The 26,883-nt window shown below is 41.9% G+C and overlaps 2 protein-coding genes across 3 annotated transcripts in view; both read left to right on the top strand.

The window, feature by feature from the left end:
* TARS3 (threonyl-tRNA synthetase 3) overlaps positions 1–10,577 on the top strand; it is a 53,751-nt gene extending 43,174 nt beyond the window's left edge. The window contains exons 16-19 of the mRNA XM_082618316.1: positions 4,897–5,001; positions 7,218–7,290; positions 7,911–8,025; positions 9,350–10,577. Coding sequence (XP_082474442.1) covers positions 4,897–5,001; positions 7,218–7,290; positions 7,911–8,025; positions 9,350–9,498 — 442 coding nt within the window. The 3' untranslated portion in view covers positions 9,499–10,577. The remainder of the gene's footprint in view (positions 1–4,896; positions 5,002–7,217; positions 7,291–7,910; positions 8,026–9,349) is intronic.
* A 1,187-nt stretch (positions 10,578–11,764) lies between these two features.
* On the top strand, positions 11,765–24,040 carry TM2D3 (TM2 domain containing 3). Of its 2 annotated transcripts, XM_082618478.1 has the most exons (6): positions 11,765–11,869; positions 12,238–12,330; positions 14,071–14,228; positions 19,658–19,832; positions 21,296–21,371; positions 23,291–24,029. In XM_082618478.1, the coding sequence occupies exons 1-6, from the start codon at positions 11,779–11,781 to the stop codon at positions 23,454–23,456; spliced, it is 759 nt and encodes a 252-aa protein (XP_082474604.1). In that variant the 5' UTR covers positions 11,765–11,778; the 3' UTR covers positions 23,457–24,029. The 2 variants fall into 2 exon arrangements, with proteins under 2 accessions (XP_082474604.1, XP_082474605.1); XM_082618479.1 differs by lacking the exon at positions 12,238–12,330 and having other exon boundaries at positions 23,291–24,040.
* The last annotated feature ends 2,843 nt before the right edge of the window (positions 24,041–26,883 follow it).

Genomic DNA, 26,883 nt, shown 5'->3' with positions numbered 1-26,883 from the left:
ATGAACAACCACCAATTTCCCAGAGTGTAGGATTTTATGCAGTAATCTCAATTTATGTTCAACCAACAAAAATTTTATTTTGGATTCTCCAACTTGTGTTTTGATTAATGGTTATAGAGCTACACTGAGAGTTACATCCTGTGAGAAGGTAAAGAGCTGAAGAATAGTTGAAGTGTTCATACAGAGAGTTACATCAGGACATGAGAATAATAAAAATTCTCAAAGGTTAAAGGGGAAAGCATGGAACTTTCAAGAATAAATTCAGGCCTTTTGGAAAAGATGGTGTCTTAAGTTCATATTTGCAAAATCATCTTTTCCCAGTAACCTACCAAAATGAACAAAAAGAATTAGGGGTAGGGGAGCTTTATGCAAAAATAACCCAACTAGTGCAACAAAATTTGAACACTACTAGCCATCCAAGGGGGATGTGGAGGAGCAGTAGATCAGGCAAGCCATCCACCCATCCATCCATCCACCCATCCACCCATCCATCCATCCACCCATCCACCCATCCATCCATCCACCCATCCATCCATCCACCCATCCACCCACCCATCCACCCATCCATCCACCCACCCATCCACCCATCCATCCTTCCATCCATCCACCCATCCATCCACCCATCCACCCATCTATCCTTCCATCCATCCACCCATCTATCCACCCATCCATCCACCTATCCACCCATCATCCACCCATCCACCCACCCACCAATCCATCCACCCATCTATCCATCCACCCATCCATCCATCCACCCATCCACCCACCCCTCCACCCATCCATCCTTCCATCCATCATTCCATCCATCCACCCATCCATCCATCCATCCTTCCACCCATCCATCCGTCCATCCATCCATCCATCCACCAATCCATCCATCCATCCACCGATCCATCCACCCATTCATACACCCATCCACCCACCCATCCACCCATCCACCCATCTGTCCACCCATCCATCCACCCACCCACCCACCCATCCATCCACCCATCCACCCACCCATCCACCCATCCACCCATCTATCCACCCATCCATCCACCTATCCACCCATCATCCACCCATCCACCCACCCACCAATCCATCCACCCATCTATCCATCCACCCATCCATCCATCCACCCATCCACCCACCCCTCCACCCATCCATCCATCCATCCATCATTCCATCCATCCACCCATCCATCCATCCATCCATCCACCCATCCATCCATCCATCCATCCATCCACCCATCCATCCATCCATCCATCCACCCATCCATCCATCCATCCATCCATCCATCCATCCATCCATCCACCAATCCATCCATCCATCCACCGATCCATCCACCCATTCATACACCCATCCACCCATCCACCCATCTGTCCACCCATCCATCCACCCACCCACCCACCCATCCATCCACCCATCCACCCACCCATCCACCCATCCATCCTTCCATCCATCCATCTACCCAGCAACCCATCCATCCATCCATCCACCCACCCATCCACCCATCCACCCACCTATCCATGCATCCATCCACCCACCCACCTATCCACCCACCCATCCATCCATCCATCCATCCATCCATCCATCCATCCATCATCCTAGGTGTTGTGTGGACAGTGGGGACTGGAAAGCAGAAGTGGAAGCAGCGGTCTGTAGGCCAGGTAAGAGATGATGACAGAACATGGTGGCAGTGATACATAGAGATGAGAAAAGTGGAGGTATTTGGGGTATATTTTGGAGGTAGAACCAATGTGATCTGTTGGTGGCTTAGATATGAGGGGAGAAGAGGGAGGAGCAGCGAGGTCATCACCTTGATCAAGTAAGTTTTTTACCCAAGAAAGCAGGGGTGGTTTTGGAATTCCCTGGTGGTCCAGTGCTTGACTCCACACTCCCAATGCAGGGGGCCTGGGTTTGATCCCTGGTCAGGGAACTAGATCCTGCATGCCGCAACTAAAGATTCCACATGCTGCCAGGAAGATCCCGCACACAGCAACCTCAGCTAAGACCCAGGTGCAGCCAAATAAATAAATAAATAAATAAATAAATGTTAAAAAAAAGAAAGCAGGGGTAGTTTAATATTATGAAGCGTATTGTCACCTATTACCTTCAACAGCACTGAAAGGCATTGAATAAAGTGGAACATTCATTCCTGTGAGAGGAACAGAACAAATTTTCCGGTAATGGTAAGGAGTATTTATTAAAAAACAACAATAACATCTCTACTTAGTTGAGAATAAGGTGACTAGCCTATTTGTACTCTTACTCACAATTGTTCTGGGATACATAGACATATTGAAATAAAGAGCCAAATTTTCATTGTATGTAGATGCTAAGATGTCTAGAAATCCAATAGAATCAGATGGAGAAAAATTAAAACTGATAATAAAGTAAGGTACCTAGCAATAAGGTCAAAATGCAAACATCAATTTACTTTCATATATATTAGCGACAACCTGCTAAGAAGTGCAATGGAAAAAAAATTTCAGAAACAGTAACAACAACAATAACAAAAACCAAGCAAAGGGGCTTCCCCAGTCGTGCAGTGGTTAAGAATCCACCTGCCAATGCAGGGGACACCAGTTCGAGCCCTGGCCTGGGAAGATCCCACGTGCAGCGAAGCAACTACTCCTGTGTGCCACAACTATTGAGCCTGTGTGCCACAACTACTGAAGCCCACGTGCCTAGAGCCTGTGCTCCGCAACAAGAGGAGCCACCACAACGAGAAGCCTGCGCACCTCAATGAAGAGTAGCCCCTGCTCTCCACAACTAGAGAAAGCCTGTGTGCAGCAATGAAGACCCAACACAGCCAAAAATAAATAAATTAAAAACAAAAAAGCCAAGCAAAATATCTAGGAATAAACTTAACAAGGAATATAAATATATAATATTTATTTGAAATATATACCATAAAACTTTATCAAAGGCAAAAAAAAAGTTTAAATGAAGATTCACACCACTGTTGGACTGGGAAGGATCAATATTGTGACGATACTAATTCTCTTCAAATGTATCTCTAAATCCAATGTAATTCCAGCTAAATCCACGAGGATTGTTTGGGGGAACTTGTCATTAATTCTAATGTTTACCTGAAAGTGTAGATGTGTAAGCATAGTTTAGGTCACTCTTTGCCCTTCTTAAGACTAGACCTGATTTTAATTCTTTTAAAATAAATGATGGGACAGAAATTTCTGGTACCCAGGGGCCTGTGAAAGGATCATGCTGCTTCTCTTTCATTCCCTACACAGGCAACATTATGCGACATTCAGGAACATACCATGCTGTTTCCAGTTTGTAGAATGAATTATTTCTTCATATATCTGAGCAGGACTGGACTCAGGCCCCCCAGCCCCACCCCAAAGCTTCTATAGGATCTGACAGAGGATTTGGCCTGCAGTCAGTCTGCCGTGGCTCTTAGCAGAAATGATTGGCAATGACGATGTCCAATGAAAACTCTTTTGAAGTGAGTTTAATGAATGAGTCTCTGTTTTTATTTGTCTGTTTTACCTGTGTGTATATGTGTTTTAGTAGTAACTAGCTGGTACAACGTTTAGATAAAAATTTGTCCTAAGAACTTTGTAAGCATCACATATTATTACATTTGTTGCAATAATGTGAAATTTATCTTTCTGGGAAAAGTGTGCACAGATCTTGGAGTACCTTACTTTATTACAATTAACAGTTGTAATTTGCTTTTTACATCTTTTTCTGAAAGGGAGGAGAGAATTCTCAAATGTAAGGAGAATGTCATGAAGGTTTCAGGTGTGTAAACGGAATTTGACCAGTGGACTTCTGGAACAAGTATCAGGAACATTTTGAAATATATCAGTAGTACGGGGGCATAGTGTTTACAATATGGCAGTGTGTTTACAATGGATGGTGTCAGGAATGGGTGCATTTGGACCAAACCAGGTTGGCTGTGAGTTGACATCTACTGATGCTGAGAAAGAGTTATGTGGGAGTTCATTATACTATTCTTTCTACTTTTGTATATGTTTTCAATATTCTCTAATAACTACTAACTAACTAAGGTTGGCAAATTTTTTGCCAGCCACCGTGGTCATACCATTAACCCAAACTAATAGAATACCAACATATTCTATTACAGACTACAGAAATCCATTTTCTTTATTTTTGCAATGTCTTTGATAATAGTTCAATAAATTAGTGGTGAAGTAAGCCATAGTTCAAAATAGTTAATTTAAAAAATAGGATTTGTAAGATTGCCTCTCAATATGAGTAAACTGGTAGTTTCAAATAAAGCTAGTAGTTTAGAATAATCAGTAGATTTGTAATAGAGATAGTGATCTAATATTACGTTGCTTTTTCCTAGATGATATATTTTACTTCCCTTTGGTTTATAAAAGATACCATAGGGCTCCCCTGGTGGCGCAGTGGTTAAGAATCCACCTGCGAATGCAGGGGACACGGGTTCAAGCCCTGGTCCGGGAAGATCCCACATGCCGTGGAGCAACTAAGCCCGTGCGCCACAACTACTGAAGCCTGCGCGCCTAGAGCTCATGCTCCACAACAAGAGAAGCCACCACAGTGAGAAGCCCATGCACCGAAACGAAGAGTAGCCCCCACTCACTGCAACTAGAGAAAACCCACACGCAGCAACAAAGATCTAATGCAGCCAAAAATAAATAAATTTTAAAAATAATAAACTATTAAAAAATAAGAAACATAATGCAAAATCTCTTTAAAAAAATAAAGGATAAAAGGTACCATAATTTGAAAGAAAAAAACCCTTTATTTCTAATTAATGGCACATTTATGTTTAAAGACAATTTATGAGTAATCTATTGTTTTACCTAGTTTGGGAAAATACCTTTTAAATATAAAGTAAGAAGATAAAGTTATTTATGAATCTTAAGAGAATAATTAAGTGTATAATTTTCATTTTTTTAGTAAGGATGGGGATGATAAGAAGAACCCTGTGATCATTCATCGAGCCATTTTGGGGTCAGTGGAAAGAATGATAGCCATTCTCTCAGAAAACTATGGAGGAAAATGGTAAGCGATATGGAAAAGAAAAGCTATATGTCTACTGTTCTTAAAAATCATGTCTAAAAGATGAAATTAATATGAAAAAATTGGTGGCTCTTGCCTTATAATTAGCAAGTATCCAAACAGCAAATAAAAATTTTTGTGGCATCTGCCAGACCAGAAAACAAAACAAAGAAAACAAAGGCAGCATGGCATAACACTATCATTTACCTTTTTGGGATCTCAGTAAAATTAAAGAGTAACCTTTTCACCGGTGTCAAACAAACCCCTCAGAGATCTAGCCGCTGGAACATATATGGCCCACACTCTCAGGGCACTGTCTCTAGCTGTACTGCCCTCCTTCCTTCCGCTATGCTGTTGACCTCACAGCCCTGTGGCCCCTGACTTAGGAGGAAACATGTAAGCCTGGTTCACACATGGCCCCAAAGCCAAAGAGAATCTCAGTGACATCCCCCTCCAGGGATGGAGGGGGAAGGTGAATGCCCTGAGTGCAGGCTTTTGAGTGGTATGTCTGGTCGCCCTATGTGCCCAGAGGGAAAAGTGGCCAGAGGTGTGGGTTACATTGATGCGTGGGATCTGGTTATTGCTTTGGCCACAGGGTCAGAGACTTACGAGATTCTTAGGTTGGAAACCAGATGACAAGTAGATTTGGTATGTGGATGGTCGCTCAGAATGGGCCATGGGGATGGTATTGCCAGAGTCTGTGTCTGTCCCTTAGATTTTATTTGCAATCCTAGAGAAATATACTGAGGTGTCATGGGGCTGTCCAGTCTATTACAGGTACAGAGAATCCAAAACTACAGATATGAATATGTGTGTGTGTGAATTAACATGTTTATATTTCTCTCCAGTTGATTCTGTTGTAAATAGTTAACATAGTGAGAGATGGTGGGTCTTGCAAGAGATCAGTAGAACTAGAGGATCAGGAGATGGTGTGGGCACACCTCCCTGTGGAGACAGAGTACCACCCTCCACAGTTTACACAGCAAGCCTTTGGACACCTACCAAGTTGTGGTGGAAATCTCCCTGAGAAATAAAAATAGAAATGTTTAAAATGTGGCTCTCTTGAGTTGGTGGGGCTGAAGCAGTGGTGAGAACAGAGCTCAAAAAGATACATTTACTTTTCATTTTATAATCTGTATTTCATCATGTATATAATTACATTTGTCACATGTATTATTTTGCTTTTGTAATTTAAGAATAAGTATGTAAAAACATACATGCACAAAGTGCCATCTGGTAATAGTCCCCGTGCATTTCCTTCCACCTTCAAACTAAATATGCTGAAGAAAAAGGCAAACATTTCCCACATCAAACATGCTTATACCCACCTTTCCATCTTTTAAAACATTTTCATTTTGAGATAACTGTAGAATCACTTACAAAGAGGTCCAGCATACCTTTTACCAGTTTTCCCCAATGGTAACATCTTGCAGAACTGTATACAACATAACTGGGGAGTGACAATCCACCAACCTCATTCAGGTCTTGCATTTGTGCACATGTATAGATTTGTGGACCCGCCAGTCAAGGTACAGGACAGTTCCATTACTTATAAGGATCCCTCATGCTGTCGTTTATTTTATGGCCACACACCTCCTACCCCATCCCTGTCACCATCCTCTGGCAGCCACTCATCTGGTCTCCATCTTCATAATTTTGTCATTTCCAGAATGTTACATAAATGGAATCACAGCGTGCAGCCGTTTGAGACTGACTTTTTTCACTCCTTGGATGGAGTTGCCTTGAGATGCATCCGAGGCATCTCAAGTACCAGTCGTTGGCTCCCTTTCACTACTGATGGTGTTCTGTAGTGTGATGCACAGTTTGAGCATTCACTCGCTGAAGGGCATTTCGGATATTTCCAGTTTGGGGCTATTATACGTAAAGCTGCTATAAATGTTAGTGTGCAGGTTTTTGTGTGAACATGTTTCCATTTCTCTGGGATAAATACCCAGGAGAGCGGTTGCTGGGTCGTATGGTCAGTGATGTTTAGCCCTTTCATCTAGCTGCCAACCTGTTTTCCCTCCCTTTCCAATCAAAATGCCTAGTTTCCCCTTTTGTCTCCTCTATTGCCTTTTAATATAGTTTGCTTTATTTCCACACCCCTCTACTGAACCTGCTCTCTTGTGAAGTCTTACTTAAAAAGAAAAAAGTCTCTTTGGTTATTTTTTAATCTTGTAATAAATGGTCATTTTAAAAATACGTATTATATTTTGCAGGCCTTTCTGGCTGTCTCCTCGTCAGGTAATGGTCATCCCTGTGGAGCCCACTTGTGAAAAATATGCACTTCAGGTAAAGTTAGAGACATTTAAAGTACATAATCTTGGCATGTGGTCTGTGAACGTCATTGACTTGGAATGTTATTCACACCTTAAAATATTGCATAACTAATACATTAATTTACCACCCCATGTTTTCAGTAACACCTGAGTCGTGTCTATGTAGCTATATCAGAACTATTTTATTTCTTAATGTTTTTGAGAAATTGGTGTTTTAAAACATCTCATAGTTATTCTTTTCCTCGTGGCTCTATTAGGAAGAATACTTATATTATCTGTTGCTGTGTAACAAATTACCCCAAAACTTGGCAGCTTAGAACAACAAGCATTTATTATCTCAGTTTCTGTGAGTCAGAATCTGGGACAACTTGGCTGGGGGACTCTGGCTCGGGTGCCTGGTGAGGCTTCTCAGAGGTCGAGGCAGGGGGAGTGACTCAGCCCTTTAACCTCATCTCAGAAGTGGGGTGCCATCACTCTCCCTCCACTGTGGTCACACAGACCAACCTGGTACAAGGTGGAGGGGACACACAAGGGTGTGAATACCGGGGGGTGGGACCCTGGGGGTCATCTTGGAGGCTGGCCACCACATTACCATACACAATGTATTAATGAAAGTGTCTCATTCTCTTATAGGTATCCACTGAATTTTTTGAAGAAGGATTCATGGCTGATGTTGACTTAGATCATAGTTGTACACTAAATAAGAAAATACGAAATGCACAGCTGGATCAGTATAATTTTATTTTGGGTAATCTAAATTTGTATATATTTTTCCCAAATGCTTGTTTTTTCACTTTAATTCCAAAAAAACCCAAAAAAACAAAGAATATGGTATAACTGCTTGATTATGACAAATAGCTGTTGAATACTTATACACAAAGAAGAGTCTGTGATGTTCCTGGCTAGATACTTTTTGTTATTTGCCAGAAAAGAAGAGTTATGAAGTTTCACATGGATCCTGTGGTGTAGTATTACTAGGAAGAATTAATAACTCAAACCGACAGTGGAAAATGATCTTATCAGTAGAATTATACTCTGTATGTTTCAGTCATGTGATAGACCTGAAATAATCTCCTTTGCTTTTCTGGTTTATTAGAAATCTTTAGGATTAAACTAATGACTAGGAGATGTTCCAAATTTAAGATGATCAAAAGAAAAGAATTAAGTGAAAAAATAAAACATCCTTGAGGAACATGAGTAATTAGATGCAGAATCTAAAATTTTGACTGTAAAAATGATTCAAAATCAAGGAAACTTATTTATATGCCTGCAGGCATGATATGGTTATCTCCTATAAGTTGAAAGTTTCTGTAGAAGGCAAAATAAATATGCACAGGGCTGTCCTATGAGCAATTTGTCATCAAAAGTGTTTGTAGAAGGTACTGTGATGCTTTAGTCAGCCTTCTTGTTGTGACAGAAATTTCAAATTAGCTTAGACACGATGGAATGTATTGGAAGGGAGTTAGAGTATCTTGTGCCATGGAAGGTAGAATTAAGTAGCCAAATCATTAGAAAAGTAACTGGAAGGGGAACTCAACCCTTACCAGGACCATTCCTCCCCATTTCTGTTCCCTGTTTTGATCTGCTGCTTTATGCTTCTCTTGATCTACTTTATCCCCCCTTACTTGCTGGCCAGTATCTTCCTTCCAGACAGCAAGAAACATGGTGGCAGAATTCTGCATCATCTCACAGTATGGGTCATTAGTGAGAACAAACCTTTTACATATATTCCAGAAAATTCTGTTGGCTGGTTGGGCACGTGTCTGGTGCCCGCCTCTTGATTCATCAAGTGTGCCAGGTGGAGTCAGGGGTCTTTAGGAGCTCCCTCCTCCCACCTGTACCCCACGACCACCACAGGTGTTCTCGAAAATGGACAATAGAGAGATGGAATTAGAAGTTATTCCTTGTCTCAAGAAATTTACTCTTAGAGGATGACCAAATGGACATTAGATTGATATTTGGTGATTAGTACTAAGAAGAAAACTTAATAAGACACATGACATATGACTGCTGACTTAATATTTAGTAAATTGTTGATTGAAAATATATTTATTTCCCTTTGTTTTCTACAGTGGTTGGAGAAAAGGAGAAGACAAATAATGCCGTAAATGTTCGAACAAGAGACAACAAAATTCATGGAGAGATTTCAGTAACTTCTGCCATTGATAAATTGAAGAATCTCAAGAAATCACGTACCCTGAATGCTGAGGAAGAATTCTGAAGTCCTTTCCTTGTGCTCACATCTGTGTAACCTTGTTCTGAACCCTGAACATGCATTTTCCTTAATTACCATTCGTACTTCTTCTGAGAACTTAGGACCCACTGTCTGGTCCACTGATGGGCACAGTGAGAAGTGAGACGGGGAAGGAGTGGCTGATATGCACAAAATCTGATTCACTAATGTGTCTGCGGACAATGAGAGGATAAGTGTGGGAAATTTTAAATTTCCCAAATACCTTGAGAGACTTCAATGGGAAAATGTCATTCATCAAAGAGGGAAATACTAGGAAATGAGCATTATGGGATGTTACTGTTAAGAATTCTGATTTTCAAAAGATAAGTTTCAAATAAAAGTCTGCAAAGCTTTTTGAATATGGGGTGATATTATTTTCTAATAACATTATGTCTCAGGTATTTTTTAACTGAAGTTTTACTAAAGTTCACACTGAAACTTTTATTTTTCTTATTTTTGGCTACACCCCACAGCATGTGGAACTTCCCTGACCAGGGATCGAACCCATGCTCCCTGAAGTGGAAACGTGGAGTCTTAACCTCCGGACTACCAGGGAGGTCCTGAAACTTTATTTTCAAAATCGGAATCAAATTGTTTTAACTAACCAACAATCACAAAGAAGAAGCTAGTAGTAAATATTGGATTACTAACAAAGGATTCTTAACTCAAAGAAATTCAGTGTTGTGCAATCTTCTGTAGTTTCCACTATAGGATAAGAGTTGCCATTTTAATTCTTCTAAATAAATGACAATTGAACCTTATTTATCTTTAGAAAAAATAAACTCTCAAATAAAATGTGTTATGTAGTGCTTCCAGGGTTTCACCTATAGGTTTATACCATAATAATTTGCTCCCCTAGAGTTAAATTACTCTTCTGATGGGATGACATTCCACTGATTTACATACTCAAGTGGGTTTCTGATTTTAACTGAGAGGAATACCTTACTGCTCAGAACTGAATTAAAATGGCTTTATGTCAGTAGTGAGTTTAGCTACTAATCAAGCAGTACTTTTTGTGTTTATTTGGTTATGTGCTGTGGAATTCAAAATAAATTTAAGAACTGCTCTCTCTTCTGTACACACTTATCATTTAGCTTCCTGAAGAGTTGGAAGAGAAACCAGTAGAGCTGACCGTGAACAACAGGATTGAACTGCACGGGTCCACTTACCCGTGGGTTTTTTTCAATAGCAAATACTGGAGTATACACAATCCTACCCGCAGTTGGTGGAATCTTAAGGAGGTGGAGTCACCGATAGGGAAGAACCGAATGAGAAGGGCCCGCTCTAAGTTACACTGCACCCCTCACCCCGAAGTTGTTCAAGGGTCAGGCCTGTGTGATGCTGGAAGGTGCAGATTGTGTGATGTACCTGTTTAAGCTAACTTAAATTAATTGAGGCCAAGCACTATTCGATACATTCCTTGAATTCACCAAACGTGCTAGTGAGGCAGGGGGTGTCAGAAGACTCCCCATCCCCACACCAGACAACCTTGTGTTGGGTGGGCGGGGAGAGGGAGGCCCGTGCGCAGCCCAGCACGAAGGTTGCTGCGGTGGAAACAGGTGCGGTGGGAACAGGTGCGGATCGCTGTGCCGGCCGCGGGGAGCCGCGGCCTGGGAGCAGCTCCCTCCCGGGGCTGGCCTCCTCCAGGGGGGTCTGGGGGCCTGAGACCCGCGGCCGCACTTCAGTCCGGCCTCTCCCCGCCTTCGAGGAGCGTCTCTGAGGACTGGTTAGACATCCGGGCAGAGCGGGCCTGGAGAGATGCTCGCGGGACGCTGCCCGGGCCCTGGGGTCGCGGGGAGTGGGTCCTTGGGGGCCACCTGGCACACCTGGGGTCCTTACCGAGCAGTCTGGGCCAGTTTCCTCATCTGTAAACAAGAGGCTTTTTAGTCTGACAAAAACGTAACGTCGTCAAACCTCCGCACGGTACCAAGCGCACAGCAGCAGTTTTTGTCTCTAAACGTACAGATCCGGCCACAGGTAAACAGCGGCCAACTTCCCACATTTCTCCGCCTCTGCTCTCGATCCCTCAGGTGTGACTTTCGGGGTCCAGGTGACCTTTCCGTGTCTCCAGCCGCCGGGGGAGAGGTGAACGCCTTGTCACAGGCGCTGGCAGCGATCTGGCACCTGGCAGTCCTAGGAGGCGGGGCGCGGGGAACTCGGGAGGAGGGGCCGCGCCTGCGCCGTGGAACCCCCGGACCCGCCCCCTCCACCCCCCACCACCTCTCGGCCCGGCGTCCCCCACGGCCCGGAAGTGCTTCTGCTGGCAAGATGGCGGCTGCAGGGGGTTTGCTGTGGGGCCTGCGCCGCCTGTGTCGCGTGCTGCTGTTCCTCTCGCAGTTCTACATTCTCTCGGGCGGCGGTGAGTTGGGGGCAGGGGTCTGCGCCGGCCCGGGCTGAGGGGTGGGGAACCCAGGACTGCGGGGACTGTCGGCCTGGGCCCTCGGGCGGAGGCTGAGTGCGGGCGGAGGGCGCGGGTTGCTACAGCCGAGTCCGGCGCGTCCTGCCGCCACCTCTCGGCTCAGGGAGCCGGAGCCGCGAGCCTCGAACTGTGGGCCTGGGGGCTCGGCACCGCCCGTCGTCTCCAGTTGCCCGCAGACCTAAACTGGTGTCGACCCCATTGGGTTTCATGTTCAGTTTCCCGGCGGTCAGGCCGAGATGTTTGCCCAAGCAGCTGTGGGCCTGACGCGATGCACACACAGCCTGAGGTCTTCGTTTCTCTAATCATAGGGTCCTTCAGTGTAGAGCCTTCGCAGCCGCTGGCTCAGTCCGACAAGGATCCAGGCCCCACACGTACGTTCACAGTAGTGCCCAGGGCAGCAGGTACTAGACGTTTTGTCTTCTAGTAAACGTGTATATTTGTATCTAGTGGTCTCTTCCTTTTCTTTTTGGATAAAATTTCTTGTAGAATATGAAATCACTTTCCATGTTTTGAACATTTTATTGATTGCATTTTAGATTATGTGAACTAAAGGCAGATGCATACCTTTTCTGTAGACAGTCTTGGTATTTCAATACCTTTTGACATTCCTGTCTCATCTTTTTCCAGTCCCAGGCTCCCCATTTCCATCTCTTTATTTCAAGTTGTTTTTTTTTTTTTTTTTCCGCTTCATCCATCAAGATAACCTTCAACCAATGCTTCTTTCCCTTCAGAAAATTTCTTGTGCTTTTGGAACCCTGTTCCTGATGTTGGATATTATTAAAGGCTCCCCCAGGGCTGTGTGAAATGGAGGGATTGCAGAGGGACTGGTACAGACTTGGCATCTATCTCTGGTGGTGCTGCTGGGAGCTGGAGCAAAATACTCACCTTTTTGGGTTTCGGTTTTCTCATCTTTTTAAGGTAGTGGGGTTGTCCTGGCCCTGTAAACTCTTGGCTTTGTGATTCTAAGTGCCCATCCTCCAGCCACGGTAGTAATAGGAACAAAAGAAAAGAAAATTTTCTTTTCTTTTGTTCCTATTTCAAAAGGGTATAATAGGAATTATACCCTTTTGTAAGTATACCCTTTTGTAGGTATTTTGCAGAATTGCCCACTTAATAGTGACTTTAAGTAGGGCCAGTTTTAAATGAGTATTAGTGTGTTTTGCTAAATGGAACTTTGGTCTCTGTAATTTCATCCCTTTAGAGTTCCATTACTTCAGTAAATTGAAACTGGCAGATGTATTTTACTGATTCTATAAAAGACTACTAGTAGACAGCAGCATACTTGAGTTTAAACCTAGATTATTTTATAGAGAAAGCACAAGAATTTTTTACTCTCTTGGACGTTTTTTTTTTTTTTTTTTTGCGGTACGCGGGCCTCTCACTGCTGTGGCCTCTCCCGTCGTGGAGCACAGGCTCCGGACGCGCAGGCTCAGCAGCCATGGCTCACGGGCCCAGCCGCTCCGCGGCATGTGGGATCTTCCCGGACCGGGGCACGAACCCGTGTCCCCTGCATTGGCAGGCGGACTCCCAACCACTGCGCCACCAGGGAAGCCCTCTTGGACGTTTTTGAAAGCTTCTCTTCCTGAGAATACTGGTTGCAATTTTGATCCTCTCTTAAGTGATAGTAATATATTATACTCCCAGCTAGGCTGGCTGGCTGGAGAAACTTACTGCAACCCACTGAATAAGTTACTAATATAAAGAACTATTTTGAACTTTGGTACTGTAAAATTGTAAATGTTACTTGCAGATGGTGGCTTGTTGAAGTACCAAAGTGGAATAATGACAGGACGTTTTTCTAGGGTTGGTACCTTGTTGTACCGATTGATTCACTTAGAGGGTTAGGGGCTTCACTTACAAATTCGTGAATTCAAATGAAAAGAACATTGGATTGGAAACTGAGAGATTTGGGCTCTGGTTCCAGTTTTGCCGTCCCTCTGTGATCTTGAACGAACTTTATCATCTGTAAGCCTTCATTTTTTTCATCTTGTAACACGATAGACTTTTTGAGGTCCTAATTTATTCCTAGCACTGTATATATGTTATGCTCATGATTGTGTTCTTTAAGCTTAGAAAATTGCTTTCCTCTGTTATTGTAATCAGTATTCCAAGAGAATAAGCTTCTCTCTCACCTCTCACAGAAAGCACCGATATCCCACCTTATATGATGAAGTGTCCGAGCAATGGTTTGTGTAGCAGACTTCCCGCAGACTGTATAGAGTGCAAGACCAATTTCTCCTGTGTCTATGGGAAGCCTGTCACTTTTGACTGCACAGTCAAACCTTCTGTTACCTGTGTTGTAAGTAACTGCAGCTTACTTATTCTTAATAAACTGATGGTAAAGCTCGAGTTATAAGTAGAGTTTAGACTTGACTATGGAGGAAATTCAGACAGTGCTCTGCATTTTAAAAGTAAGATTTGAGGAATAAAGTCAACTTCATCAGAAGATGGAAACTTCCATCTCCAAGTAAGGTTTGGTTACAAGGGTTCAGATAGCAAGTTTTTGACATAAGGATAAATTGAAGCAATTGTCAGACTTCTTACAAAAAGTAGGAAATAGAAAAGGCTCAAACGCACCAACTGTTGCCCATTAGAAATGACCCTGTTACAGTGGTCACACCTGCAGCCCATCTCTGATATGTTGACAGCCAGGAAGGAGCCTACAAAGGCTTCCACAGCCGATGTTCCTTAGCGTGCTCTCGGGATACCTGCTTCAGAAGGCAGCCCCACACCTGTTGAATGTGACGAGGGCAGGGAGACTCACATATCTGCATTTTTGAACCATTGGACCAGGGAAATTACTGCAAACTTCATTGTAGTCCTAGCATGTGGGTGAGATAGAGAGTAGAAATGAATAATGAGGCAGTGTTTTACTCTTGGACCTGCCATGACTAGCTCTGTGATTTAGTCATCTGTCTCTTGTTAAACCAGGAGATGGGCCCAGAACAGCTTTTCCTAAAGTGTTTCCATGGCGCCCTCTTTCTGGGAGATGGTCAAGGAGGAAAACACAGATTCCATAACCATATTCTTTCTCTCTGTCTTTTTTCTTTTTTTTAAGGGAAGCAGTAGGAAGTAAGATTTTTCTTTTAATTAATTTATTAATTTATTTATCTTTGGCTGCATTGGGTCTTCATTGCTGTGCACAGACTTTCTCTAGTTGTGGCGATTGGAGGCTACTCTTCGTTGCGGTGCACAGGCTTCTCCTTGCGGTGGCTTCTCGTTGCGGAGCACAGGCTTTAGGTGCTCAGGCTTCTGTAGTTGTGGCGCATGGGCTTCAGTAGTTGTGGCTCGTGGGCTTTAGAGTGCAGGCTCAGTAGTTGTGGCGCACGGGTTTAATTGCTCTGCGGCGTGCGGGATCTTCCCGGATCAGGGCTCGAACCCCTGTCCCCTGCATTGGCAGGCAGATTCTTAACCACTGCGCCACCAGGGAAGCCCACTATATTCTCTTTTGCAGATTCCCTTTGACCCAGCGATTCTAACTTACTTGAACAAGATACCTTTCCCCTTGGGTTTTTTGGAACTTGGTCTGCAGAGGGCTAGATTAGAAAGTTCCTTCCACCCCCAGGCTCTTTCTCTATTTCTCCTGAGGTCTAGTATCAGGAGAGGGCATGAGGGAGGCTTCACTCCAAAGGGGAAATGAGATTTTATGTGTTCTCAGTGTCTGGACATAGTGTTTGTAACTGTCAGTATTTGTCATTCTCTTATATCAGAGTTACCCTTTAAAGTGTGCTGGAAAATTGAACTAGTTGCTGGGTAATCTTCATGACTGACCTTGGATTATCAGTTAGTCTCTGTTGCTGTATCTTACATAGAATTTTCTTCCTACTTACGTAATGGCGAAACCTGTTTGAAGGCTCTTGAAATTGCATACTTCATGGGTCTGGCAGACAGTAGGTACCTTGTGAAAAATCAGAAAACTGACGGCTGAGGAGAGCTTTTCCAGAATTAGCCTCCTTTGTTTGCCTCAGTGTCTTTGACATTCATCTCTCACAGCTGGTTCCTGAATGAAACATAGTTCTCAATTTCTTCCTTCTTTAGGTGTTCCAAAAACAAGTAGTTTCATTTAGCGGAAAATAGCAGAGAATAGGAGAAATTACAAAGCTTACGGAAGTTTCTGAATTCCTGGGTCCTGGTCCTTGGTGCATCCTCACCCCTTGGCTGAGGTGTGCCCTGGATGGGTTCCTTCCCTTCTCCTCCCCAGGTGCTTTCACCTCACCTGCTTCCTGACTAGCCAGTCATCACGAATCCTGTAAAGTAGCAGGTGCCCAGCCCGCAAGTGTGGCATTTGAAGGCGGCCTCAGGAGCGTCTTGTTGTCTGTTTCTTCTTAAAAATGAAGAGCAGTCAAATAATTGGCTGTCAGGAACCACGGGCCCCAGGACTGCTGCGGGCAGGTGATCTGGGGCCGGCCGTGCATTCTTCCCTTGTTTGTTTAATGACCACCTGTAGGATCCTGTCTCGCTAAATAAGTTAGCATTTCAGGAAGAAATAAGCTGTGACCATCTGCATACGCAGGTGCACATGCAAATGCTCATCCTTTCGCTGTGCTGCACTCAGCTCTCTCCCTCCCTCCCGCACCTTATTTTGAACTTCATATTAATGGAAAGAAAGAAACTCTTCTTGGGCCTCCCTGGTGGCGCAGTGGTTGAGAGTCCGCCTGCCGATGCAGGGGATACGGGTTCGTGCCCCGGTCTGGGAGGATCCCATATGCCGCGGAGCGGCTGGGCCCGTGAGCCATGGCCGCTGAGCCTGCGCATCCGGAGCCTGTGCTCCGCAACGGGAGAGGCCACAACAGTGAGAGGCCCGCATACCGCAAAAAGAAAAAAAAAAAAAAAAAAAAGAAACTCTTCTTGTCCTTCTAATGCACACTGCATAGGGACTCAGAGCAAGGGAACCTTACCTAGATTACACTAGTCAAAGAAATTGTTTTATAATGGCCCTGTTAAGTATATAAATAGAAATTAATGCAAAAATCCTGCAACCCCTTTCATATCAGCTAGCTCCTGCTCCAGCTATGATGGGAGCTATCAAGCCAGTTACCTCAGCTGGAAATGTGCTTGATAGAAACGCTGCTTTCTGTTCCTTGGAGAAGAGCTCAGTCTGCTAGTGTATTTGAAGCAAGTTTAATTCCTTCAGATAGGTTCTGTATCCTTACTAATGACAGCTATTTCACAAAAGGAAAGGTAACAAATCTTTTTACTACAGGTGAGCTTTTGTTGGGATCTATACTTTTTTGTGGTGTGAAAATGGATTCAGTAAATGCTGGGGTGCCTGCATAGCTGTATGGAAAAAAGTGGAATCCTGTTTTATCCAAAGTAAATTCCAGATCAAAGATTTAATGTGAAAAAGTGAAACCACAAAGTACCAGAGAAAGCATGAGATAGTTTTGTTATAATCTCAAAGTAGGGAATATTTTTCTAAGTATGAAATAAAATTTAGAAGCCATAAAAGAAGGAATTGATAGATTTGACTACTAAAATTTAGAGATTTCTGCATGACCTAAAAAAAAGCATGAAGACCAAAGATAAATGACAAACTAGGAAGAAGTATTTCTAACACACGTGACAAATAATGCACTAATATCCATAATATATAAAGACTTCCAAAAAGCTAATTAGAAAAAGATGACAGTCCTGTAGAGAAATGGTTTTAGGACATGAACAGGTGGTTCATAGGAAAGGAAATACAATTGGACTTTCAATGCATGAAAAAAAAGTTTAATTTTTCTCATGATTAAGTACAAATCAATGCGTTTTTTAAACTATCAGATATGCAAAACAATCAAAAAGTTTAACACTGAGTTCTTAAGGGTATAAGGAACAAACACTCCTGTATCTTGTTAGCAGACGGGTAGGTTAGTCAGCCTCTTGTGAGCACTTTGTCTTATCTCTGAAACTTATAGATGCACATAAGCTTTGACCCAGCAATTCCATATTTAGGAATTTATCTTACAGATATTACATATTGCACGTGTATTCAAATAAATATGCCTAAGGATATTCTTAGCTGCTTTGTTCACACAGGCAAGATTGGAAACAAGCCGAATGTACATAAGAGAACAGTGTAATTTATGGTCCATTGTGTAGTGAAATAAATACATTGCAGCCATTGAGAAGAACTAGGCAGCTCTAGGGATATTTATCGATATGTATAGAATTAAGCAAAAAGTAAATATCAGTGGGAACATTAAATTAAAAAAAAAAAAAAAGACGTATCTGACGTAAACGTGCCCATGCATAGAACAGACTCCCTGGAAGGCCAGAGTGGGTGAGCGGTGGTGCTTGGTGCTGGGGAGGGCAGTGCTGCTGAGGGCTGGGCTGCACCAGCCTCCTCCTCACTCTCCTGTTGTCTCTGGGAGTTTGTACCACGTACACTTATTACCTAGTTTTTTTTTTTTTGTTTTTGTTTTTTTTTTTTTTTTTTGCTGTACGCGGGCCTCTCACTGTTGTGGCCTCTCCCGTTGCGGAGCACAGGCTCCGGACGCACAGGCTCAGCGGCCATGGCTCACGGGCCCAGCCGCTCCGCGGCATATGGGATCCTCCCAGACCGGGGCACGAACCCGTATCCCCTGCATTGGCAGGCGGACTCTCAACCACTGCGCCACCAGGGAGGCCCTATTACCTAGTTTTAAAAAACAATTGATAAGAAACGTGTTATGGATGCATCACTAGAAATATGCAGACATTTAAAACAATATTGCTTAAATCACGCGGTGCCTCACTCAGTTTCAAATACTGTCCATAATAGGAGTTTTGCATTAATCAAAAAAGTTAATAAATATAATACTTCCAGAGGTGATTGTGTTACCCCTTAAATATGATTTTGAAAAATACTTATTACAGTATAATGTCAAGTGGATACAAAATGTTTTCAGTATAATTCCACGTATGTAAATCTGTACTATAGGAAGGAAAAATGAAAGAAGGTTAAAAGGGCTTGTCTCTGGAGAGGTTACAGGTTTTTTCTGTAATTTCCAAATGTGCAACATATAAGAACATGGACTGCTCTTATAGGCAGAAAACAAAATAAGGACATTTAAAATTGAAATGAAAAAATTCTCTGGTCTCAAAGTTCAGGGCCCACAGTGAACACTTGCTCATCAGCCTCTCTATGCAGTTCATTCTACGTTGGGAGTGGTTTTCTGGGGCTGCCTATGGGTCGGTCCTGCTGGGTGCTCGTGGGTGTGTGACAGCAGTGACAGCCCTGGGGCTCTGGGCCACTCGCAGGGCGGCTCCTAGGGAAGAGTTGAGACCCGGTGGCCAGGCTGTTCCTCCAGGAACAGGGCTCCTGCGTTCTGCACGGGCTTGCAGCTCCATGACCTTGAGCATAGGGACTCTCTGCCCTTTGAACTCTCTGACTCCGGGGCTTTATAAAGTACATTTTCCTTTTTTCTGTGTTATAAAAGTACACATGTGCATTATTAAAAATTTAGCCAAAGTAACAGTGATGAAATACTCTTGTCATTCTGAAATAACCTTTGTTACTTTGTTGTGCATTTACCTAGATATTTTTTGTTAGGTATATATTTTTGGTTGTATGTTTATGATCATAGGATCATAGCATATACATTTGTATTGTGTACATATTGGTTTGATACCTGTTTTTCTGCCACTTCCTCCTAGGTCATAAAGTATTTTGGACATTTGGTGCCATGTGACTGTGTAGTTTTATTGACCTATTAACAAACTACTGTATTATGATTGAATAGTTCTGTGTCCTTTGGTACGTAGGATCAAGACTTCAAATCCCGAAAGAGCTTTGTCCTCAACATGACTTGCAGGTTCTGCTGGCAGCTTCCGGAAACTGACTACGAGTGCTCCAGCTCCACCAGCTGCATGGCAGTGTCCTGCCCGCGGCAGCGCTACACGGCCAACTGCACCGTGCGGGACCATGTCCACTGCCTGGGTAGGTCAGTGTTAAGGGAATCTGTGAGCAAGATATTTTTCTCTAGGCTTATTTATGGAACTGTAACCAGAAACTTGAGAATTAAATTTTAATTGTTTTGTCAGAAATATTTATTAGCACTATTTTAGTTATGCCAGTTTTATTTTAAAATGTAATATTTGATAAAACAAAAAATGTGTAAGGTGTAAAGCATAATGTATAATCGAGTTTCACCTAAATTAACAACTAAAGCAGCGTGATGCCATTGAAATTACCAGAGTGTGTTTCCTGCACCCAGTTACCCTGCCCCTTCAGAGGTAACCACCCTTTTGGATGTTCTTAGCATCTCACTTCCTTTTCTTTAAATTTTTTGTAGTTCTATCACATGAATGTACTAGAATATAATGTAAATTATTCAGTAGTGCATGTTTTAGAATTATATAATATAGACTGTTTATGGTCTTTTGAGACCGTCTTTCAACATCATGGCTCTAAGATTCTTCCATTTGTCTTCTCTTATTACTATTTTTTTAACTTCTGTATAATAACTTGTAAGATTGTATCATAGTTTATCCTTTCTCCACTGTATTTGGATTATTTACAGTTTTTTTCCTTACAAATTGTGCTGCTGTCAAAGCTTTTGTCCATGTCTCCTGGTTGCACATGTGCAGGAGTTTGTCTGGCATACACTGTCTTGCATGTGTTATTTTCCAGGACGGTTGTATCCGTTTACATTCCCACCAGTGGTACACACCTGTTGGTGATGATCCACATCCTCTCCAATATTTGTTATCCCTACGTTTTGTTTTTTTTTCTTACAGACTTCTAGGAATTCTTTTATATTTGGGGTAGTAACCTTTTGGTGTCCCTAACATCCTCTCCCAGATTTTAACTTCCCCCCCCTCGCCCCTTTCTTTTGATATCTTTTGAACAGAACTTTAAATTTTTAGTTAGTTGAAGTTTTTAGTCTTTCAGAGTTAGCCCTTTTTTGTTGTAAGAAATCTTTCCCTACTCCAGATTCATAATTTCCTGTACGTTCTTTTAAAAGTTGTAAATGTGGCCTTTCACGGTTAGGTCTCTAGTCCCCTGGGGTTGGTTTGGTGTATGGTGTAAGGTGGATTCAGTCTCACTTTTTCTGGCTGGGACAGCCCAGTGTCCCAGGACTCCTGGGCGCTCTGTGGGCCCGCTCCCTTCCCGGTGCCTGGTTTGTCTTTCTCAGCCCCACGTTACCCACGTTTTCACAGCAGGTGGGATGTTTTACCTTCTTCAAGCTGTGATCCTCACAAAACTGATTTAAATGTCGAGTCTGTGCTCATAGACAGTCAGGGCTTTCTTTTTACCATTCATTGTAGTGAACATTTACTTCTGTAAAGAAAGTTGACTTTTATGATTGTAAATCACAAGGCCCCTAGTTATAATTTAGTCTCTGTGTGAGAGTATTTTTATACCCGTGTTTTTATGTGGAGTGTTTTCCCTTTTTTAAGGTAACCGTACTTTTCCGAAAATGCTGTACTGCAACTGGACTGGCGGTTATAAGTGGTCTACTGCTCTGGCTCTGAGGTAAGCTCTGTTTCTAGTAAGTCGGATGCCATTTGGATTTCGTTGGGGTTGGTGGGCTCTTCCAAGCTCCTCCTCCGTCCACTCAGATCCTGCCATGTGTTAGGTAGACCATAAGGACAGCACTGTAGGGGGTTATTTAGGTGGTCAAACCAGTACCCTCATGGAATTTAATGGTCCGTTGCTGGTTTTCCTCCCAAGATGGCCTGCACATTCTAGAGGTGACTGTAGTCATTACTAGAGATCATTAGAACCAGTCAGTGCTTCCCATCCTGGGTGTTCCGTGAATTAGTAAAATGCCATATACTAATTAAAGTCGGTAGGTTTATGATGTATATCTTTAATTTTCAGTAATTTTCTTCTTTATTACAAAAAATAATACATGCTCAGTACTGAAAACTGGAAAAAAAAATGAAAGTGACAAAGAGAAACGTTGAAAATCACCTATAATTCCACCATTCAAACATAATTATAGACTTAAAATATTTACATAAAAATTTGCTTGTATTAAACTTTTCAACAGTTTGAAAAGAAAATTGTACCAGTTCTTCCCACCGGAGGGAAGGGCAGGTGGGGTGCTGGTTAAATGATTCCCTGATTAGGAAGGTGGGCATCCGCTGTTGGAGGTTTAGGGTAAGAGTCTGAGGTGACCTGTGGCCTGTGGTGAGACGCGGGCAAGGCTTCTCAGCCTTGTCATTGTTGACGTTTGGGCCACGAATTCTCTGCTGTGGGGCGTCCTATGCAGAGCAGGATGTTCAGCAGCATCTCTGGACTCCATTTACTGGGTGTTAGCAGTCTCCCCAACCCCCACTGAAGCTGTGAGAATCAAAAATGCCTCCGGGGTGGCCGAGTGGCCCCTTGTCGGGAACCACTGTGTCAGGGTTTGGGCTGGGGAAGAGGAGGATCCTGCTGGCAGGAAGGCACAGCTGGAAAGTGAAAGACAGGTCCACGATAGAAAATTAGATGCAACGACAGTGAGATTTGGTGACACCCAGCGTCTTTGTCAGCAGTGGTTCACATTCAAACTAACAGCTGACTTTCTGCTTTTCAACAAACTTTTTATTTTGGAATAATTTTAGATTTACAGGAAAGTTGCAAAGCTAGAGAGTTCCTGTACACCCTTCACCCAGCTTCCCCCACGTTGTTGACATCTTAAATTACCGTGGCACATTTAATAGCTGATTTTTTAAAAATAAGAATAATTTTCTTCTCTGGGCTCAACATGGTTTCTTTGAGAATATTCATGGTGAATGTGATAACGCCTGGTGTTTGCTTCTTGGTACTCGGGGTGGGGGATTGGAAGGGTGTAGATGAACCAGGGATGGACACATGTTGATAACTATTGGAGCTGGGTCATGGATACTGTTCTCTTCTTTTTACTTTTATATGTTTGGAATTTTTCATAATAAAAACTTTAAAAGAAATACAATGAGAAGTTGTCCGAATATTGTTAGATCTTAGAATTTGAAGGAACCTTAAAAGTCATTTATTCTGAACATGAAATTTTTAAAGATGGGTGACTGACAATGTTCACAGCTTGATCTGGGCAGCCATGTGGTGTTAGCTGCCTGGCGATGCCACCTTCGACCACCATGTTCCTGCACTGTCTGTAGGACTAGCCCCACTTTGCTCTCCTGGATGTGCCATTTCAAGGTTAAAAAAGCAACAAGCTCGATTTTCTTGAAAAGAGAACCATTAGACTTCATTACAGCTAAAAATTGTGTTTACTTTTGACAATTAAACGGTCTTGTTGCCCATGATTGTTTAGTGTTGTACATTTGTGAGATAGTCACTGTGTCCTGATCAAGGGATCTGGTGATTTGAGGCCCTTTCCCACATGTGAGTTAGCGGTTACTGAGGCGCAGTAATGCAGGCGCAGTCGGGGGGCCGTTGATGGACTCCAGGCCTGTTTGCTGTTGCAGCATCACCCTTGGTGGGTTTGGAGCGGACCGCTTCTACTTGGGCCAGTGGCGAGAAGGCCTCGGCAAGCTCTTCAGCTTTGGGGGCCTGGGAATATGGACGCTGCTTGACGTCCTGCTCATTGGAGTCGGCTACGTGGGACCAGCGGATGGCTCTTTGTACATTTAGCTGCAGTTGCGTGCTTCAGAGAGGAGCAGTGCTTAGAAAACGGCCTCTTCCCTGTAGGAGTCCATGTGCCGTGAATGGTGTATGTGTATGTTTTTAATGTACAGCATCTGTACTTTGCCTGCCTTGATGAAGGTAAAATAAAAAACACTGAACTATGTTTATCTGGAATTTGTTTTTATTTGCCTGAAGTCTTTTTTTTTTCTGTGGAAAAATTTCAACTTACTTAAACTAGAAGAACAACCTGTGCAGCGACTGAAAATCTGTTCAATTCGTAGACTTGAATTTTATATTGCTTACCTCAAACTGTGCCACATGTATCTCCAGCCTGAGTGTCATCTGCCGTAAAAAGCTTGTCAGCTATAATTGCAGAAAGTGGGAAATGTTTTTATTCTTTAGCTAAATAAGATTATCTACCTAAATTTCAGTCATCTCTGAGTTTTGCAGTGTAATGTCTATGTAGTCTGGTCTTCGTATATGACTGTTTGAAGTAAACTGCAGAAATTTTGTGTCTGGTTCCTGTGATTGGAATTTTGTTAGTAATATAAAATGTTGCAAGAGTACTGGAGAATTAATAAAGCTACAAGGTACTTTAAAAATTTTCAGTCTTCTTCCTGTTATGTTTTTTATATTAAAACATAATCTTGACTAATCCTAGCAACTTTTATTATTAAGAAGTAAAATGTTTATTTTTCAGGGCATTACTCCATTCTAATAGATACATTCATAATTGGCTGGCTCATTAACACACAGTGGAAGTGTTAAAAAAATGTGTTGGTGTGATAAATGGTTCTGAGTCTTTGTAAGATCTGTTGTAGACCCTTTCTTGGAAAGAAAAACATTTATTAATCCAAAAAAATGTTTAATTAACTTTTTTTATTCAAGTATAGTTGATTTACAGTGTTTCAGACTAATTCAGTTATGTTTATATGTATATATATACACATATATGTATGTGTATTTTTTCAGATTCTTTTCCATTGTAGGTTATAAGATATTGAATGTAGTTCGCTGTGCTATACAGTAGGTCCTTGTTGGTTATCTATTTTATATATAGTAGTGTGTATATGTTAATTCCAAATTCCCAATTTATCTCTCCCCACCTTTCTGCTTTGGTAACCATAAGTTTGTTTTCTATGTCTGTGAGTCTATTTCTGTTTTGTAATAAGTTCATTTGTATGATTTGTTTAGATTCCACATATAAGTGATATCGTATGATTTTTGTCTTTGTCTGACTTACTTCACTTAGAATGATAATCTCTAGGTCCATCCATGTGGCTGCAAGTGGCATTATTTCATTCTTTTTTATGGCTGAGTAATATTTCATTGTATATATGTACCACATCTTTATCCATTCCTCTGTCAACGGACACTTAGCTATTGTAAATAGTGCTGCTATGAACTTGGCTATTGTATATAGTGCTGCTGTGGACATTGGGGTACATGTATCTTTCCGAATCAGGGTTTTCATCTTTTCTGGTTATATGCCCAGGAGTGGGATTGCTGGATCATGTGGTAACTCTATTTTTAGTTTTTTAAGGACGCTCCATACTGTTCTCCATAGTGGCTGCACCAATTTATATTCCCACCAACAGTACAAGAGTGTTCTCTTTTCTCCACACCCTCTCCAGCATTTATTTGTAGACTTTTTGATGATAGCCATTCTGACTGGTGTGAGGTGATACGTCATTGTAGTTTTCATTTGCATTTCTCTAATAATTAGTGATGTTGAGAATCTTTCTATGTGCCTGTTGGCCATCTGTATGTCTTCTTTGGAGAAATGACTATTTAGGACTTCTGCCCATTTTTTTGATTGGGTTGTTTGATTTTTTGACATTGAAATGTATAAGCTGTTTGTATATTGTGGAAAATATATACCTTGTTGGTTGCATCCTTTACAAATATTTTCTCCCAGTCCATAGGTTGCTTTTTGGTTTTGTTTATGGTTTCCTTTGCTGTGCAAAAGCTTTTAAGTTTAATTAGTTCCCTTTTGTTTATTTTTGCTTTTGCTTCCATTACTTTAGGAGTAATTCCAAAAAAATATTGCTACAGTTTATGTCAAAGAGTGTTTTGCCTATGTTTTCCTCTAGGAGTTTTATAGTATCTGATCTTACATTTAGGTCTTTAATCCATTCTGAGTTTATTTTTTGTATATGGTGTTGAAGAATGTTCTGATTTCACTTTTTTACATGTAGCTGTCCAGTTTTCCCAGGACCATTTATTGAAGAGACTGTCTTTTTTTTCCATTGTATATTTTTGCCTCATTTGTTGTAGATTAACTGACCATAAGTGCAGGGGTTTAATTCTGGGCTCTCTATCCTGTTCCATTGATCTATGTGTCTGTTTTTGTGTTCAGTACCATACTGTTTTAATGACTGTAGCTTTGTAGCAAGTCAGGGAGCGTGATTCCTCCAGCTCCATTCTTCTTTCTTAAGATTGTTTTGGCTAGTTATTCTAGTTCTGTGAAAAATGTCATTGGTAATTTGATAGGGATTTCATTGAATGTATAGATTGCCTTGGGTAGTATAGTCATTTCGACAGTATTCTTCCAATCCAAGAACATGGTATATCTTTTCATCTTTTTGTGTGGTCTTCCATTTCTTTCATCAGCATCTTACAGTTTTCGGAGTATGGGTCTTTTGCCTCCTTAGGTAGGTTTATTCCTAGGTATTTTATTCTTTTTGATGTGATGGTAAGTGGGATTGTTTCCTGAATTTCTCTTTCTGATATTTCATCGTTAGTGTATGGAAATGCAACAGATTTCTGTGTATTAATTTTGTATCCTACATCTTTACCAAATTTATTGATGAGCTCTAGTAGTTTTCTGGTAGCATCTTTAGAATTTTCTGTATATTGATCATGTCATTTGCGAACAGTGACAGTTTTCCTTCTTCTCTGATTTGGATTCCTTTTATTTCTTCTTCTTCTCTGATTACTGTGGTGAGAACTTCCAAACCTATGTTGAATAAAAGTAGTGAAAGTGGACATCCTTGTCTTGTTCCTGATCTTAGAGGGAATGCTGTCAGTTTTTCATCATTGAGAATGATGTTAGCTGTGTGTTTGTCATATATGGCCTTTATTATGTTGAGGTATGTTCCCTCTATGCCCACTTGCTGGAGAGTTATCATAAATGGATGTTGAATTTTGTCAAAAGCTTTTTTGCATCTATAGAGATCATATGTTTTTTATTCTTCAGTTTGTTAATAGGGTGTATCACATTGACTGATTTGTGGGTATTGAAAAATCCTTGCATCTGAGGGATGAATCCCACTTGATCATGTTGTATCATGCTTTTTAATATGTTGTTGAATTCTTTTTGCTAGTATTTTGTTGAGGATTTTTGCATCTATGTTCATCAGTGATACCGACCTATAATTTTGTGTGTGTGTGTGTGTGTGGTATCTTTGGTTTTGGTATCAGGGTGATGTAG

This window comes from Mesoplodon mirus (genome assembly GCF_964341445.2).
Source record: "Mesoplodon mirus genome assembly, chromosome: 4".
Taxonomy (NCBI): Eukaryota; Metazoa; Chordata; class Mammalia; order Artiodactyla; family Ziphiidae; genus Mesoplodon; species Mesoplodon mirus.
This window is presented reverse-complemented; position numbering and strand designations above follow the sequence as displayed.